Raw genomic sequence first — 17,981 nt, forward strand, 5'->3', positions numbered from 1 at the left:
CAAGTGAGCAAAAGCTGAAAAGCAGTGAGAGTACCTTTTCATTGGTGAAATGCAAGTGACCCTAACCATCCTTCCATCTATGCTTATTTATAAGAATATTTTGTTTAATTGGAACATGGAGAACCACCCAAGAAAACAGTACAACCACAATACTATATGGTTCTGGTCTTGGCTAATTAATTAGAAACTCTAGCTTATGACAATCTTACCGAAAGGGCAAGAGGGGATGCATCGTCAGGGTATAGCTCGGTCCTCTTGAGGCTTTGATTTTGTTTATGGTCCTTGGCTAAGGTATCGCCTCATTAGGGAGGGTTATGACCGCTTTGGCTTGAAACCTTAGCGGATTGTCATGAGTTAGGGAATCTTTGTAAAGGCCTCGTAGTGAATCCCTAGTCACTCACTAAAGGAAGTGTTTAAGAGGCTAGCTACCTCAGGCGACATGGGAAATACGAATTCTGGTAAAAGTGTACAACCTCTGTAGAGTGTAAAACTGATATATCAGCCGTGCTCACGGTCAAGAGCGGCTTGGACTCTCATATGATTAATTTAACTTAAAGATGGATTATATTTTGGTTATTTTTTGTGGCCTTGCTGAATAACAACCATAAGTGTACTCACCCTTGCTTACTGCTGCTCAGAAAGAAAAGGTGTATGAAGTCTATTGAAGATGTTGTTGAGTTCTAGGCGTACGCAACCCCCAGTCGGCTGCCTGTGAAGTTTGAAGCCTTCGTTTCCAGGATAAGCAGTATAACTCTGATAGTCTTTTAATTGATTTAATTCTCTTTCTCGTGATACTGTTACTGATTATTCACTTATATTGTCTCTATATGTATGAAACTTGATCCTGGCATACATATAGTTATACATTTGGTTTGTCCTTAAAACCGGGTGTGACAGGTATTAGAATACATCACGTTCTCAAATATTGTGCAGTATTTGGCAATTATAATCTGAATCCAAGATGTTTTTTAGATGAAGGCAGAGCTTTTATTTATCATTCTTAGCAGTGTTTGTATCAAAAAAAAATACAAGAGGGGAGCGGGGACTACAAGCTACAAGCTACATTTGCTAACATATGGACTTCCCTGTTTCAGTCTCTAGTCTCTGCCTTGGTGAACAAACAAACTGTGCACAATCAAAACATTTTGTTCTCTCTTGGATATCTTGAAGAGTCATCACCCAAGAGTAAGAGCACCTGGGAATCTCTGAAATTATTGATAACATCTGACTAGCCTGAAGCCACTTTCAGATTGCAAAAAATCCCCCAATCTTCAGCAAGCGTAGGAGCCACTGAGCAGGCCATTGCTTCAGAGTTTCAGCATCTGGCATCAGCCATGAAATTGGACAGTTGGATGGCCTTCCCGCCGTCGACACAGTGGGATTGCCTGCCGGTCACGTTTGGACGCATGCATCCCCCGTCTGCTAGCGCCGCGCGCCGGTGAGCACGCCGCACGGCAACAGCGGGGCAGCACCGACCTCGACTCGGGGCACCAATCCAGCTTCTGAGAAGGTGGCACGATGCGGGGCGCTCGAGCCTCCGGCGATGGCGTGCGCAAGCCGCAAGCTAGGCGGTGGAGGCCAGAAGGCGTGGTTGCCAATGGCGAGCCCGGCGAGGCGAGGTCGCCACGGAGGCGAGAGACAGAGCTCCTGCCTCCTGGACGGGATCAGAGGCCTCAGGGGTGGACGGTAAATGAAATACCGTCACGAATGATCCAGTGGCCAGTGCCCATCTCCTAGGTGCTTGTTCTCGAGCTCGGACAGGCTGACGCGGATATATGCTGCCGTGCGCGATCGACTCCCCCCACGGCCATGGTCTTCTTGCACTGCCGGAGTGACGGGTGGCATGCCGGCGTGGTTGCCGTCGTCTGGCAATGCTGGCCAGTCCTGCGGCGACGAGACCACAAGAGGCGGGCCGACCCCAAGGGTGGTCGGTGAATCAAATACCGTCCCGGGTGGACGGTAAATGAAACACCGTCCACCCTGGGTGCTGTAGTAACCGTTGGATCGGACTTGACCGGCTGAGATTTACGAGCATAATCACAAAAGAAAAAGGGGCCCTGTTCATCTTCCTCGCGCGTCGAGGTCCGTCGCGCGCCGCCCTCATGCCGGCCGCGTCGGAGTTGGAGCACGCCGCCGGGCCCTCCCCAGGTTGATGTCACAGCGCACGCGCCTGGGACGCGAGATGCTTCTGCCCCCGCGTCCGGCGCATTCGCGCGCCTGGTCGGTCGCATCAGCCATGAAATTGGACAGTTGGATGGCCTTCCCGCGTCAACACAGTGGGATTGCCTCGAGCAGTGCATTATGGGCTTCAAGTCCTCAATGCCCTCTGCTGCTACCGCGCGCCGGTGAGCACGCGCTCGGAGACGCCCACACGGGCACCAATCCAACGTCTCCAAGAAAGGTGAGAACTGGAGGTGCGGCGCGCCCACGCGTGATGGCAGGCAAACGAGATAGCAAGACGCTGGGAGCCCGAGCCTCCGGCCATGGCGGCGCGGCGCTTCCGCTGAAGGTGTCGCACTCCACTATGCCGGCCTGGCAAGAAGGGGCGCAGCGGAGACGAGAAGTCCACGGGCCAGCGCGCTGGTGAACACGCTCGTCCGAGAGCGCGTGTAGAAGCTAGGCGGTGGAGGCCACGAAGCCGTGGTTCGTTGCCACCGATGAGCCTGGCGAGGTCGCCGCGGAGGGGAGCGCCAGAGCTCCTGGACGTCAGGGCCTCAGGGGTGGCCCGTCCACCCCTGTGTGTATCTTCGGCATCGGATGTGTATTGAGTGGTTGAGATTTACGACGATAAATCGTAAAAAGGACTATCCCTTCCTCCACCCGCCTCCCTCGTCAAAGCCAGGGTTCTGGGATTTGGTCCGAATTGATCGAATCTCATCGAAATTCACCTATTTCGAAAGGGTCCAAACCGAATTTAGTGCTTCAAAATTCGAATATTCTCAAGAATCTAATATCCCCAAGGGGGACGGTGAATCAAATACCGTCTCGGGGTGGACGGTAAATGAAATACCGTCCGCCCGGGATGCTATAATAACCGTTGGATGCAACTTGACCGGCTGAGATTTACGAGCATAATCGCAAAAGAAAAGGGCCTCTGTTCATCTTCCTCGCGCGTCGAGGTCCGTCGCGCGCCGCCCTCATGCCGGCCGCGTCGGAGCGGAGCAAGCCGCGACGACCTCGGCGGGTTCGTCCCGTACCATGCTGCGCCGCCTCAGAGAACGCTGCGGCGATCTCGGCGGGTCCGTTCCGTGCCGCCGGGTCCTCCGCATCGATGTCGCAGCGCACGCGCTTGCAACGCGAGCTGCTTCTGCCGGCTGCCGCGCGTCTCCGGCAGCCTGCAGCGGCGCGTCCAGCGCCTCCGCGGGCCCGGCCGGCCGCAGGACATCGTCAATCGCGAGCCCCTGCTGGCTTCAGGCTTTCAACTGAAACAGTCTGGACGTCTGTTCGCAAACTCTGACGCATTAGCACGCAAGGTAGCATCTGAGCAGTCAACGATGACATGGTTGTTCTGAATGTCCTGTATGTCTTTGAGATTAGATGTTGCTCACGTCTGCTGCAGACCTGTAAGCGTATTGTCAAGTAAGTCGGTGTATGACCTGACCAGCACATGTATATTCATGTGATTGCATTTACAAATCCTCTGTCAGGATTCATATGGAGCTTTTTATTCAGTCGTCTTTGCACTATAACTTTTCAAGTCACTTGATTTCTTTTTCTTGGTGCAGATATAAAGGGAAAACTGAACTGAAAGGCTGAAATGACCAGGGAAGTTCTTTCTCACGAGGAGCAGGCTGTAATCCCGATCACCGATGCTGTAATCACGAGGAAAGATACTGGCAAGTATGGCGATTGGCTAAGGGAGTAATATGGACCTGGGCTAGTTTCGTACAATTCATGAAAGTGGTGGTTTTTTCATGTCCTGGTATATATACTGGTACAATGATTCAAGTTAAATCTCCCGAATTTGTGATATAGACGGTATCTTCACAAGTCCGATACATATAGTTTCGGTGTCCTACTCCTGGAGATTCTAAGTGGATTGACGATCAGCTCACCAGTCACCACATCAGCTTGTAGTTGAGTGGACTATCCAAATCTCTTAGCTTGCGTAACTGTGCTATATCAATCATCAAATGCTTAGAATTTGAACATCAACTGGTCCTACCTACTAAGACTGAAACTTATTTTTTTGGAAAGGCAGAATCCCGACGTTAATTAATAAGAAAAGGCAGCAATACAGGCGCCAGAGGCAACAAAGTTTTACCTGATTCGATAATAAATCGTATCAGGCTGGGGCATCGGAATAGCCCCACAACAAAGAAAGAAAAACCCATACAGAGATTGAAAGACTGAAACTTGTTCTCATGTTTCAGGCATCGTTACATATTGAAAGATGGAAACGCCAAGGAGATTTTGTACATAGCGGTTTCTGACTATTCACTACATGATGTCACGCGGTGCGTCAATGTCGGACTCTTGTGTGCTCAGGACAGCCAGATTGCCAGAACAATACAGCACGGGGCCGCTCATGCCATCGGTCATTTGGTCATGATCATGTTGGACAATGAGGTCATTCTGCGCCCAATGCCAGAGCAACCTACATACTTTAATTTGCACAAAGGAAAATACATTTATACATTTATTAATGGCGCGAGCATGACAATACTATATGTGTTTAGATCATTTTTCTTTATGCAATCTCAGTTGTTACAATTTCCAAAGATGCTTGGAACAGGGTTTGCTTTAGTTACATTTGGAATTTAGCCTACATTTATATTAAAACTGGACGTCGAAGGTGATGACTGATGAGCCACCAGGGTTTCATTTTCGCCTTCTCAGTTCTCACGACCAAATGGTGAGCAGCAGTTTTTCTTTGCACGTGCAGCACAGTTGCAGACATGGAGTGGTGCCACGTGCCCACGTCCACGTAGCAAATGTATGCTTGCATTGCTTTGTCAAGATCCTTCCTCCTTGGCTCCTTAATGTCCTAATCGATGAGGTCAGAATGTGGACTAATCTTGGTATTTGGTCTATTCTGAATCCACACCTCCCTTCATGCCACGTAGCTTCCGTTTCTTGTAATGTTATGCTACTTCTGTTCTCTGAAATCGAATCCGGGCAAGGTCAAGGTATTCTCAAATATTTTAATCCATTACACGGCAACATCTAATTTTCATCCAATTTGTCTGTTCTTCAAATGTGCATTCACTCCTCGTTTGGCTTGGACCATGTACCGTACTATATATCTTGATGCTACTTTCTTCGCTCGTGACTCGTCAGAGATGAAAGGAGAAGGCACAATGGGTACGATCTGCCTCACCGTTTTCATCCTCCTGCTCGTGATTTGTTTCTGCCAATTGTAACGCCCCGGATATTCCGGATAGGAGCCGGATGTTCCAGACCCTGACCATGAACGGCTGTTTCACCTACCCGTCGCCGGTTGCCGCCACGTGCCGGCCGTCGAGTCCTTCCCCGGTCATTCCCGTACGTCGCATTTAAGCCGAGCACTCCCCCCCTTCACCCACCCCGTGCGCACTCTCTCTCTCGCTCTCATCTCTTTCTTCTTTCTCTGCTCGAACGGAGCCAAGCAGAGCTCGTTCCGCCACCACCATCGATCTCCTTCCTCCGAGCACCCCGCCTCGATTCTTCGCGCGAGCACCTTCCCCAACCCCTCCTCCATCTTCCCCAACCCCCGGCCGAGCTTCTCCCCGGCCAAATCGACGGGGAACGACCCTCCTCTGGCCGGTCACCATTGGAGCCGCTCGAAGCTTAGGGCCGCCATCGATCTGCTCCCTCCGGCCGTTTCTCCTCGCCCCGAACCCCAAGAATCGATTCCCGGTGAGCCCTCAACCTTCCCCACCCTTTTTCCCATAGTTTCCTCGCCGGAGCACTGCCACACGCCGCCCGCGCGCCCAGGTCCGGATCATCTGGCCTATGGCCGGATCATCCGGCACCTTCCAGAGGCAAAAAGTACTGTTGGGCCGGATCATGCGGCCTTACTTCGGATCATCCGATCAGCACAGACCTTTAGTGCTTGTAAAATACATAGAAAATTGTAGAAAAATGGGGAAAATGCAAAATCAGTTTTGTTAACTTCGTATTTTTATGCTCTATGGGATAGAGCCATGGATGGTATTATTTGACAACTTTTTCCATATAATTTTGTTTATGCTAAGTAAAGGCATTTATAGCTTGATAAATGCATAAATAGAGAGTTAGAATCATGCATGCATTTCTCATATCATATACATACGTGTAGCTGCCGCAGCGGAGGAGGTTGTCTACGAGGTGGTTGCGGAGCCACAAGAGCCGCCAGAGCAAGCCCAGCAGGAGGAAAGGCGCGAGACCGGCCCAAGGCCAAGTTCACCCCAGTACTGAGCAGCAACCAGAAGGCAAGCCCCGATGCACAACCTAATAATTTAAATTGTGACACCTATATATGTATCTATTACTTGTGCATTACGTTTAGGAATTGTTTGAAACCCTAGTTGCATAATCCTTATGTTCCCTTGGGTTTATACTAGTATGTGCAGGTCGATAGCTTTGCCATTGCTAATAGGACTCGGTAGAAGACGAGTAATTTTCTGTTACTCGCGAGATATAGGAAGTATTTATATTTCAGTACATAATTATTAAGTTCGAAACGGAAGAAAAGGGAAATGGAAGGCCGGACGGGGAAGGTGTAGCCCCGTCTGTGTCGATTAAGGACCGTTCCGTTGTTAGCTGTGCTAATCGGGGATTGAATTGTACTAACCGCATGCCGGGAGTAGGAGGTAGTCGAAACCCGTAAGACTAGTACTGTCTTGCTTCGAAAGTACAGAACTTCTACCCACCCCTTAGGGCTAGTCGAGTAGTCGTGGAGAACTGGGGTGCATATATTTACTTTTGGTGGTCTCTCGTTGAGCTCGGCTGACTATATGCAGGTAGGGCGGTTCTATAGTTCGAGGCGGGGAGGGGAATAGTTGGTGCGTGTGGTCCGACGGGGCTTACGCGTGCCGTGTTGGTTATGTCCACCTTGCAAGGTTAAATCGTATCGATTGGCCGTGTCTCGCGGTTATGAGAGTCTTGATCTCTTGGTCACATCGTAGAAAGGAAATGGTTTAAAATGAGATGAGATGCAATGAGGACTGATGTTATTTAATTAATGGTTTGCTCACCCTGATTGTTGTAGATTTGCAAATCATAGATGATTAGTAAATCTATTGATATAAATTGGAGCTAAAACTTGGAAAATAAGGACTCACTTCTAGTGCTTTTCTGCAAAACCAACCACAGCCAAAAAGCCTTGCATGTCTAGATATGTGGGCTAAGTAAACTCACTGGTCGGGTAAGTCTTGCTGAGTATTAGTTGCTCAGGGTTTGTTGCCACCAAATTTTGTTACAGGACATTAGGATGTTGACTTATATCCCTACTGCGCCAAGTTCATCCGCCGGGATACAGAGGGATGGGAGGTCGTTGGACTAGGAGGACGTGGGGTTGCGCATGCGTGGGGCTGGTTTGGGCACCTTGTCTGTTTTGCTGGACCGGTCTGACCGGTCACAGACCGGTCTGACTGGTGGTCGCGCAGAGGTTGCATACAGGTCGGTCTGACCGGTTAGAAGAACCGGTTTGACCGGTTGGGCAAAGGCAGAACACTAGTGTAGTTGTAGGTCCTTTTTCCCTTTTTAACTTGGTTATCCTTATTGTAAAGTTTGTAAATTATTAAATTTATGTAAAATTATGTAAGCTACTGTGTATTTGAACTCGGTTTGTAAAAACTCTTGTATCTCGGTTTATCGCCTTCTTATAATTTCAATATAATTTCAAATATTTGTCGTGCTTGTAGCATCTGTGCCCGCCTTCGCGTGGGACTACCAGTGTTGTTTCGATCGGGCCGTGGGTTGAGAAATGACCGTCAAATTAAACCATTAAGCTAATGCGGCCGATGTTTTCAAATGACAGCCATCTATTATATTAATAAGAGAAGGTTAAAAGAAGTCGAAAGAAGCCACCACGTTCGCCGAGAGAGTCTAGAAATTCTCATGTTAATATAAAAAAGAGAAGATTTGCACCGTTGGATTTTATGAAGATCTAACGGTCAAGACCAACTCAAGAGTCCATATCAAATACAATTAGAAAATAGCTATTTTCGGATTTAAAAAAAATTGGAACATGACCAAAGAGTTCATGCCGAATACGATAACATGGACATGGATTCCATATTTCCCTTCCCTAATCACACACGTACAGCACCCCCATGCATCCTGTCATCTACGTCGCTCATATTATTAAATAGATTTAAGCTCAATTTTAGATAATGAGACACCCGGTCTAGATAGATGCAAGCTAATAAATCCAAGAATTAGCAACATAATTATTGATGAAAAAAAGTTCAATCCAATAAAGAACAAGATCTCGATAGGGTTGGACGGTTGGCTAGGCCGCAATCCGCAGATGAGAAAAATCAATTTGGACAAAAAGTAATTAAATTAAGTCATGAGAACTTCGTTTAGGCAGGAAACAACTCGATCCCGCGGATGATGAGCTCGATTTGAGTGCTGCAGCTTCCATCCTAAGGCTATGTTTAGATTCCAAAAAAAATTAGGACATGCAGTAATTTCGAATGTTTGATCACTAATTAGAAGTATTAAATGTGAATAACTAATAAAACTCATTCCATAACCCCGAGTGTAATTGTGAGATGAATCTTTTAAGTCTAATTGGACTATGATTAGATAATATTGTGCTACAGTAAACAATCTCTAATGACAGATTAATTAGGCTTAATAGATTTGTCACGCGATTTTCCGTCCATCTGTGTAATTAATTTTATAATTAGATCATGTTTAGTTCTTCTACTTTCGGTTGAAAATTGCTATAGTGAATTTTGTCTAAATTTTTTCAGCATCTAAACACAACCTAATTTGTTTTATTTGCTATGCGTACAGAAACTGATCAGCCTGACTAGCAATTCGACAAGAATAAGAGGCAGGACTTGCATATGCCAAGACTGGGGGCTATAGAATTGTGGTTCAAATATTCGCCCTACATATATCGATCTGCACCATATTAAATTGTTTCAACTTAGACATTCAGCGGGTTTGTCCTTTGATGCTGTGGAGTGCGCAAAACTATATGTTGAGCTATTCAAATAGCAAGAAGCTAGCAGCGCGCATTAAGAATAGCAAGGCACCAATGTGGTTGAGCCCGTATCCATAATAAGACGAAAGCACGATACCTCCATGCGCCACGCTGAACCATACACACGTGTGATATTCTTGATGCGTAGGCAAAGCGTTAATTTCCATTAACATGAAGAAAAAATTAACCTTTCTAAGTATAATAATTAATTATTTATCTATTATCGAATGTAATAGTATTAAAGGAGACAGAACGTGGTCTAAACTAACTAGAAGAGTTCATGTTGAATTCAATGAAGTTGCAATATTTTAAATTACCCAAAGTCCGTATTACCAAAACAGAGCCCATAGCAAATACAAAGTTCGCATAAGAATCCATATTTCCATTAGTGTCTTGACTTATACCGTGTTTTAAAATATTACATATTCCATAATCTATACATAATTTGTGTGGGGAAAGGATAAAGAAGGAGCAAAGTAGATCGGATAAAAAACTAGAAAAAGAGAGAAGAGAAAAGAAAGGTAGAGAAAATGACAAAAGTGAGGGGAAAAAAGAAGAAAATATAATTTTTTGGCTTATTCTATTATTATATTACTACTATGTTACTTCATATAAAATTATATTATTATAAAATCATATTATAAATTATAGGAGAATAATAAAATTTATCTGTAAGGAATCATAAGCTAGGAGCACTTTGCATATTTAACATCTTCCATGTATTCATGAAAAATAGAAGTAGTTTTACCAAATATTTTCCAAGCTCCATCTCCATTAGAGAAGTTGCTCCATCAACGGAGCTACAACCGGAGTCGTTTCAGCCATAGCCGAAGTCCTGCCAAACTAGCCCTAAGTTGATAGCCTACAACAAAATAATTCAATCTATGGTGTTGTTTCTCCTCTTGGCTTAGGAAAAAATAGCAAGAGACACAATCTAAACTCAGCAAGTGAGTCGAACTAAACAGGAAACTACTCCGTTAGGTGCATCGGACGTGAAATACACTAATTGATTTCAATTATGTGGAGAAAAAAGCAGAAGATGGAGAAATCAATCGAAATAGCTCAAGAAAATGGAAGTCAAAAGAAAAGAGTTAGAAACAACAGCGAAGACATGTCTGGAACTATACATCGCCGAGATGACAAAAGTATGAAGTTGACCAATTATGCAATCAGTCAGATGGGCTAAAAATAAATAAAAAAATCTACATAAATGAGGAAAATACCAATAGGTTTCACTGAATAAAAATTAATATATAGATATATAATAATATAGCATGTATATAAGTTTTGTATGGACAAGTGAAAATGAATAAAAAATAATATATTTTGACCGAAGCCAGCAAAGTGGCCCAACCTTTTTCTAAATATTTTATCCATGATTATTTTTAATTTGCTTCCACAATAAGTTAGACCTAAGTCTACTAGAAGCTACTTAGGTATTCTAACAACTAGGTTTGAGATCTTTTCGCTAAAGAATAATAAAATATTGCAAGGTACAAATCGAGATCAAAATCTATTCAACATGACCCAATATTAAATACGATTCTCAAATTGATATTTTGCATATTAAAGTATTAAAATATGCAAACATGGTATAGAAATAAATGATTGATATAAACTTCTATACATAGAAAGGTACATGTAATATTAAACGAGGGCGAAAGATAGGTAAATAAAATAGCAAATACATATTTTTTGTTAAGGTAAAAATACAAAAAATAATTCAATAAAAAACTAGCTACCCGCGACTATAAATTCGAAATTAGAAGAATATAAGGAAATTAGGAATTACCCAAAGAGTTCATGTTGGATACAATTATTAAATATATAAATTCATAATTATAAAAATAATAAAATTAGAATTATTAGCATTACCACTTGATATAAAAGAGTTACTATTAGCTAAATCGCTAAATTTAAAATTAAATATATAAGAAAATTAGCAGTTCAGCAAAGGGTCCTTATCGAATATAACTAATAAATATATAAGTGCAAGAATTAAAATATAGAAAACAATTAGTAATTAGTTTGTATAATGATTAAGAATCACTAAATAAATAGTTTAGGTCAAATGCAAATAATAAATCCTAAATTTGAATTATAAACGGGACTACAAGTTCTCAAACATTTCATGTTCAATTAATTAATAAATAGCTAAATTTAGAATTTCAATTAATAAACTTAGTAGTTAATTTGTATATGAATTTTAAACAAAGTGTTAAAAGAAGCAATCACATTCGCCAAGATGATTTAAAAATTACCGTATTAACTAAAAAAGAAAAAAATTTATGAGTTAGCCACGAAGAACCTTAGCCGAATAGTAGCATATTCTACATAATTGGAAGATAGAAAAGTTGCTAATAAAAAGTGATTTTGATATGGAGAATGATGAGCGGATGAGAGTCTCTAAACATGAAAAACACAGATAACTAGCCTAACAAAATTAGAAGCATAGCGATGACTGCATGGTGGTGGATCCATATCATAGCCACGACATAATATTAGCCCTATCACCAAGTTGATGATTGCTCTAACATGGATTGCATTGTCTCTATTAACAAAGCATGACGATCATCACTAGCAACACCAAGAAAAACTGAGATGGTGATGTTTTGCTACGTAATATTGTCATTTGATGATGACCGAGAGCTAAAAATATTTATAAGAGAAGAAGGCACGATAGATGATACAACCATTATGGAGCGATGATGCGAGATGTAGAACAAAGCAACTTGAAAATTGATGTTTGAGATGCACGCCCGTTGATAGAAAGCCAAATGTAGTGTTTAAAAGTAATAGCGTGCACCATCAGTGATGCATCTTCGGTTACCATAGTATAGCGGGCAAAGGTTCTTGGAATCATTATGGAGATAACTATACCTAAGATAATACGAGAGCATGCATTACGAGGCTATATCAATAGGTGATTGGAGAATAATGAAAAGAAAGTATATTATACTTTTATTGGTATCTAGATTAAACCACTTACCTAAATCTTCTTCTACAAATTTTGGAGTAATTTATTTATCATGCACCATAACTAGAACATTCAAGAAAAATCGTACATCACAAGTATTTTTTAAAAGTAATATTGATGTCAAAATAAAATATATAAATATTTAGTTACTTCAGTAAATACCCAAAAGATGTATTTCTATATAAAGCATTCATTTTTTCTAAATTATAATCCAAAAACACACCACAAAATATAATAAAAAAATAAAGATGTACCTATGTGTCTGGACCATGATCATTAGAACAAGATAATCACAAGATACAACTAAACAAAACTATTTGTATTCAACTTTTCTAATGTAAGAAAATCTAAAAGTTTAGAAAAAAAAACTAGATACCCGCGCAAATTGCGCGGGGCACCTTGCTAGTTACACTTAATTTAGAGTTTTAATTTGGCGGTTCCGTCACACCAATCAGATGACCAGCTGACAAGCTCAAGGCCACTCTCTCCCGGGGACCTGCTCATCTCCAAGAATGGCGTATTCGCTCTCGGCTTCTTCTCCCCGGTCCGCTCCAACGAGAGCCTGTATGTTGGGATTTGGTTCCACGGCATCCCCGAGCACAACCGCACCATAGTGAGGGTCGCCAACCGCGACAACCCAACCGCCACCTCTTCAGCCCCGACGCTTGCCATCAGCAACAGCTCTGACCTAATGCTGTACGATTCCAAAGGCCAAACTATCTGAAAAACAAAGAACATCATCGCTGCCAACAACAGCGGCGCTTTCCTGGTGCTGCTCGACACGGGGAACCTGGTACTCCAACTGCCTAACACAACGGTCATATGGCAGAGCTTCGATTACCCAACTGACACCATCCTCCCAGGAATGGAGTTCTTGTTGATCCACAGGGCTCGTGCGGCGGCTCGCCTGATTTCTTGGAGGAGCCCTGATGACCCATCCACCGGAGACTTCTCGTTCGGCCTCGACCCCGTCTCGAACCTCCAGTTGATCATTTGGAACGGGACAAAGATATACTGCCGCATCAGCGTGTGGAACGGTGTACTGGGCGGCATGTACCCAAGCAGCCCCAGCTCCATGGTGTACCAGACCATCGTCAACAAAGGGGATGAGTTCTACCTTGAAATTGTGGTCTCCGGCGGCTCACCATACTCGCGGATCATGCTCGATCACACAGGCACCATGAAGCTCCTGACCTGGGAGAGCAATTCATCAGCATGGACGGTGATCTCTGCGCGCCCTGAAGGCAGCTACGGCCTTTATGACTCGTGTGGCCCGAACAGCTACTGCGACTTCACTGGGGCTGCCCTGGCATGCCACTGCCTCGAGGGCTTTGAGTCCGTAGGTCTCAACTCTTCCAGAGGATGCCGGAGAACAGAACCGCTGCAGTGCAGCAAGGGAAGTCACTTCGTGGCCCTGCCCGGGATGAGAGTTCCTGACAAGTTCGTGCTCCTCCGGAACAGAACCTTTGAGCAGTGCACGGCCGAATGCAGCCGGAATTGCTCGTGCACTGCCTATGCTTACGCCAACTTGAGCAGTGCCGTGGTAGACCAGTCAAGGTGCTTGGTTTGGACCGGGAAGCTTGTCGATACATGGAAAAGCAGCAACTATGGCGAGGAGCTATACCTCAGGCTTGCCAACCCTCCTGGTATGCACTGTTCTTGTACCTCTTCGCTTTGTTGATCCAAGGATAGTTTCTCCAATATTGACAGATATATACATCTAGCAGTGAAGCAAAAGAAAATAATGAGTACCATCCACTCAAAAAAGATTTTCACTAATCTGATTTAAAGAACACAACATTTAAGTCTCATAAAAGTTAATCATGTTAGGTATTTTTCCTATGTCGACTGGCCCTGTTTCCTTCATGTATCACCAGAATGAAATGGCTGAAAATATGAAATACCATCCTATATGTATTAACACAGAGATGCTATTCTTAAAAATAAATGCACAACATGATCGGGGGTCACGTTTCCAGAAATCATAGCTATTGATTTTTAACAATGCAGCTTATGGTACAATTTTGTAGTCAATAAAACAAAACAGAAAGATCACAATCATTCATTTGAAAAAGAATACAACCAAACAATGACAGAAGTCAAGCAAGGATTTTTCAAAATGTTGCAGTAGTGCCTCCGAAATTAAAAACAAGCATTAAAAGATATAGTATTTCTAGTTTTCTTGGTATCATTAATAATAGGCAGGCCACTTTTTGTTTGTAAAAGTCAATTAATAATGCAGTATATTCTGACAAGTTTCACTGTGGCAGTTAAAACGAAGACCAATCTAGTAAAGATTGTACTCCCGGTTATAGCATGCCTGCTGCTCCCCATATGCATAGCCCTTGTCTGCATATACAAATTCAAAGGTACAATAATAAGTGCCTTGTTTAGTTGTTTTCAACACGTGATATTATTCTGTACAAATTTTAAGGAAAAGGTATCAATCCTGATCAGCAGGTAAATGGCGAAAAGAGGAAATTCAGAAGAAACTGATGCTAGGATACTTGGGCAACTCCAATGAACTTGGAGACAAAAATGTAGAATTTTCATTTCTTAGCTTCGATGACATTGTTGCTGCAACCGACAATTTCTCTGACTGCCATATGCTTGGAAGAGGAGGCTTTGGCAAAGTTTACAAGGTAATGGCAAATTTAGCAGTGATAGTTACATGACAATATGCGTTAAAAAGAATAGCTAAAGTAGAAGAACAATTGAGTTTTTTATCATTTTCCAATTCAGAAGGATGCAATCATGTAGGGAATGTTGAAAGGTGGCAAAGAAGTTGCTGTCAAAAGGCTTAGTCAAGGTTCCGGGCAAGGTATTGATGAATTCAGAAACGAAGTAGTTCTACTTGTCAAACTACAGCACAGAAACCTAGTTAGACTACTTGGTTGCTGTATTCATGAAGAAGAGAAGTTACAGATCTACGAATACTTGCCCAACAAAAGCCTGGATGCCTTCCTTTTTGGTATGCACTGACTCTGGATTACATAGTGCAATTCATACATTCACCGAAAGTATACTCATGATGACTAACGATAGCCTTTGTTTAAAACTGATCTTGTTGGAAGACAATTCAAGAAAACATGTGCTCGATTGGCCAATACGGTTCAAAATAGTTAAAGGAGTAGCAAGAGGCCTTCTATATCTCCACCAAGATTCAAGATTAACAATAATTCATAGAGATCTTAAAGCAAGTAACATCCTGTTGGACACAGAAATGAGTCCCAAAATATCTGATTTCGGTATGGCAAGAATCTTTGGTGGAAACCAGCAACTAGCAAACACTACCCGTGTTGTTGGGACATATAAAGTAATTCATGTTCTGTTCAATGCTCAATAATGCAACTATTATACTCAAGTCTAATTCAAATTGTTCTTCCTTTAATGTTGAAATACTGTTTAAGCAGTGGTTACATGTCTCCTGAATATGTGACGAGTGGTGCATTTTCTGTCAAATCGGACACATATAGCTTTGGTGTTCTTCTTTTGGAGATTGTAAGTGGCTTGAAGATCATCTCAACTCAATTCATATCGGAATTCCCAAACCTTATAGCTTATGTGAGTAGTTCAGAACACTCAAATATATGTTTAATAGCATAAACAGAACTATATTAATTTGATTGAGACAAGATCTACATTTTTCCAGACATGGACATTATGGGAAGATGGAAATGCAATGGAATTGGTGGATTCATCAGTTGCTGAAAATTGTCCGGCCCATGAAGTTTTGCGGTGTATTCATGTAGGACTTTTGTGTGTCCAAGACAATCCAAATGCAAGGCCACTCATGTCATCAGTTGTGTTTATGTTAGAGAATGAAACAACATTGCTTCCAGCACCAAAGGAGCCTGTGTATTTTGCACCAAGGAATAATGGAACAGAAGAAACAAGGAGAAACATGGAAGGTTCTCTGAATGCATCAATTATCACAACACTAGAGGGACGCTAGATGTTTAACACCAACCTTTATTTACTATGTAAATGCTCAAGTCTTATGAACTGTGTAGGGTTATGTGAATTTCAGCATAGGTGATTGTGACATATGTGAACTTACAGTCTTAAAAAAGGATATCTGTGAGCTTACTGTACTGAACATACTGAACTGAAGTTTACAGCATGGAAAAGTTGCAAATAATGCATAGGGAATTGAGAATTATTGGCCAAGTGTCATAACAAAGAATGCAATCAAATTTCACTCTTCAGTTGCAGAAATGCCAAAAGATGAAGGCTGTCTAATCTTTTCCGTGCAGTACGGCAGTACCTCATATGGATTAGATTCTAAATTCTTGAACTGTTATCTATTCTTAGGTAAAAAACCATCAAAGTTCAGATAAAGAAACAGTAGCAAGTTCAGAGTTGTTTCCAATATTGTGTCACTTTCGATCACTAATGTGTGCTTTTTTATTCAAGATATCCCAAAAACGATGATGTATGCATAATATGAGCAAGCAGTAAGTACACTATGTCGTGTAGAAGGTAACCAGCAAATACTTTGCCTGGCCAGGTTTACCAGACATTCAGATGTTTATCTCCAAGGTTAGCTGCAAGTTAAATTCAGCAAATCGCCACTGACAGGTAAAGCTCACACATTCAGTGGTTATGCCGAGATTTTGTGTTTTGGAGAGGCATTGCAAAAAAAACCTTAAGATCACCAATTCCTGTGAATGCGTAGCACGCGTTTTTACCCTCTAAACTTAACTAAGCAGGAAAGGCAATAACATCCAAGTCCTAAATATTCATCAAGCCCACAGCACCAGAAGCAAGCAAACAGGTTAGAGCATATATAGCCCCCGAATAATAGTGGACCAGTAGTCTCTAGTGTAGACTGCAGTACCTGGACTCAAAACGGCGACCTTGCGACGCGGGTGGGTGTCGAACTGCCGCGGCGCGAGGCGTCAAGGGTCCGTGTAGCTGTACCTGTACAACGATAGGATGAAGGGCGGAGTGGTTGTGGCTCCTCCGCCTCAGCTCTCAGCCTCCGCCACTTCGCCGCTTTGACCCCCGAGCGCTGTCTCCCCCAACGGCGCCTCGTTGCACCAGGCAGCGGCGAACGCCGGCTGCCCGGCTCCTCTACGGGTGGCGGCGCGGCGGGGGCTCGCATCTTGTGCAACGTGGATAATCTATTCATTTTTAAAGTTCTTTTTGACCTAATTAGCTACTGTAACTGTTCAACATTTCTTTTAAATACGTTCAATATTTTTTTAAACACGTTCAACATTTGACGTTCGAAATGTTGAAACTCTATAAATAAAATGTTGAAATTCTAGATGTCAAATGTTGAAATGGTAAATTTAAAATGTTGAACCCTTATTTTCCGGCGACCAAACGCCGGCGCTAGGCACGGCGGCGCGTGTGGCCAAGTCAGGGCGCGGCGGTGTCCCGACGGTGATGCGGAGCGGCGCCCATGGCGCGGATGCGGCCGGGGGCGGCGTCGCGCGGGGCCACGGCGCGGCCGCTGCAGCAGCACGCGACGGCGGCCGAGGGCTGCAGCGGAGGCGGCCGGGGGCGGCAGTGGCGGTGTCGCGCAGGGGCCATGGTGCGGCTGCGGCCGGGGGCAGCGTCGCGCGGGGGCCATGGCGCGGCCGTGGCCGGGGGCGGCGGCCGGCGGCAGCCACGGCACGGCCGCGACAGCAGCGCGCGGCAGCGGCCGGAGGCGCCGGGGGCGGCGGTGGTGGTGGCCGGGGGGGCGGCCATGGCGCAGCGGCGCGGCCTAGTAGGGGCGCCGGCGGCAGGCACAGTGAAGGATGGAGTAGGAAGTGTTAGGTTTGAGTGTGTAGATCCAATGGTTGGTAATAGTTGCACGAATCTCAAACACTGGAAGTTATGTTGAGAAAAAACTTCCGGAAGATGCATAGGTTTCTGGCGGCGCCCGCTCAG

The 17,981-nt window shown here is 43.9% G+C and overlaps 1 protein-coding gene across 1 annotated transcript; it reads left to right on the forward strand.

Annotated features, from left to right (window-relative positions):
* The first annotated feature begins 12,512 nt into the window (after nucleotides 1-12,512).
* Nucleotides 12,513-15,653, forward strand: LOC120640630 (G-type lectin S-receptor-like serine/threonine-protein kinase B120). The gene is made up of 5 exons (XM_039916533.1): nucleotides 12,513-13,744; nucleotides 14,369-14,467; nucleotides 14,556-14,740; nucleotides 14,859-15,069; nucleotides 15,173-15,653. The coding sequence occupies exons 1-5, from the start codon at nucleotides 12,964-12,966 to the stop codon at nucleotides 15,442-15,444; spliced, it is 1,548 nt and encodes a 515-aa protein (XP_039772467.1). The 5' UTR covers nucleotides 12,513-12,963; the 3' UTR covers nucleotides 15,445-15,653.
* The last annotated feature ends 2,328 nt before the right edge of the window (nucleotides 15,654-17,981 follow it).

Source organism: Panicum virgatum, chromosome 7K (assembly GCF_016808335.1).
Source record: "Panicum virgatum strain AP13 chromosome 7K, P.virgatum_v5, whole genome shotgun sequence".
In the NCBI taxonomy this organism is placed as follows: domain Eukaryota; kingdom Viridiplantae; phylum Streptophyta; class Magnoliopsida; order Poales; family Poaceae; genus Panicum; species Panicum virgatum.

Bases quoted from the DNA above. Each gene is read 5' to 3' on its own strand.
- LOC120640630 (XM_039916533.1), top strand. From the start codon at position 12,964: ATGGAGTTCTTGTTGATCCACAGGGCTCGTGCGGCGGCTCGCCTGATT. The intron at 14,741-14,858 runs GTAATGGCAAAT...GCAATCATGTAG, and splicing joins GCTTTGGCAAAGTTTACAAG to GGAATGTTGAAAGGTGGCAA. The intron at 15,070-15,172 runs GTATGCACTGAC...TCTTGTTGGAAG, and splicing joins CCTGGATGCCTTCCTTTTTG to ACAATTCAAGAAAACATGTG.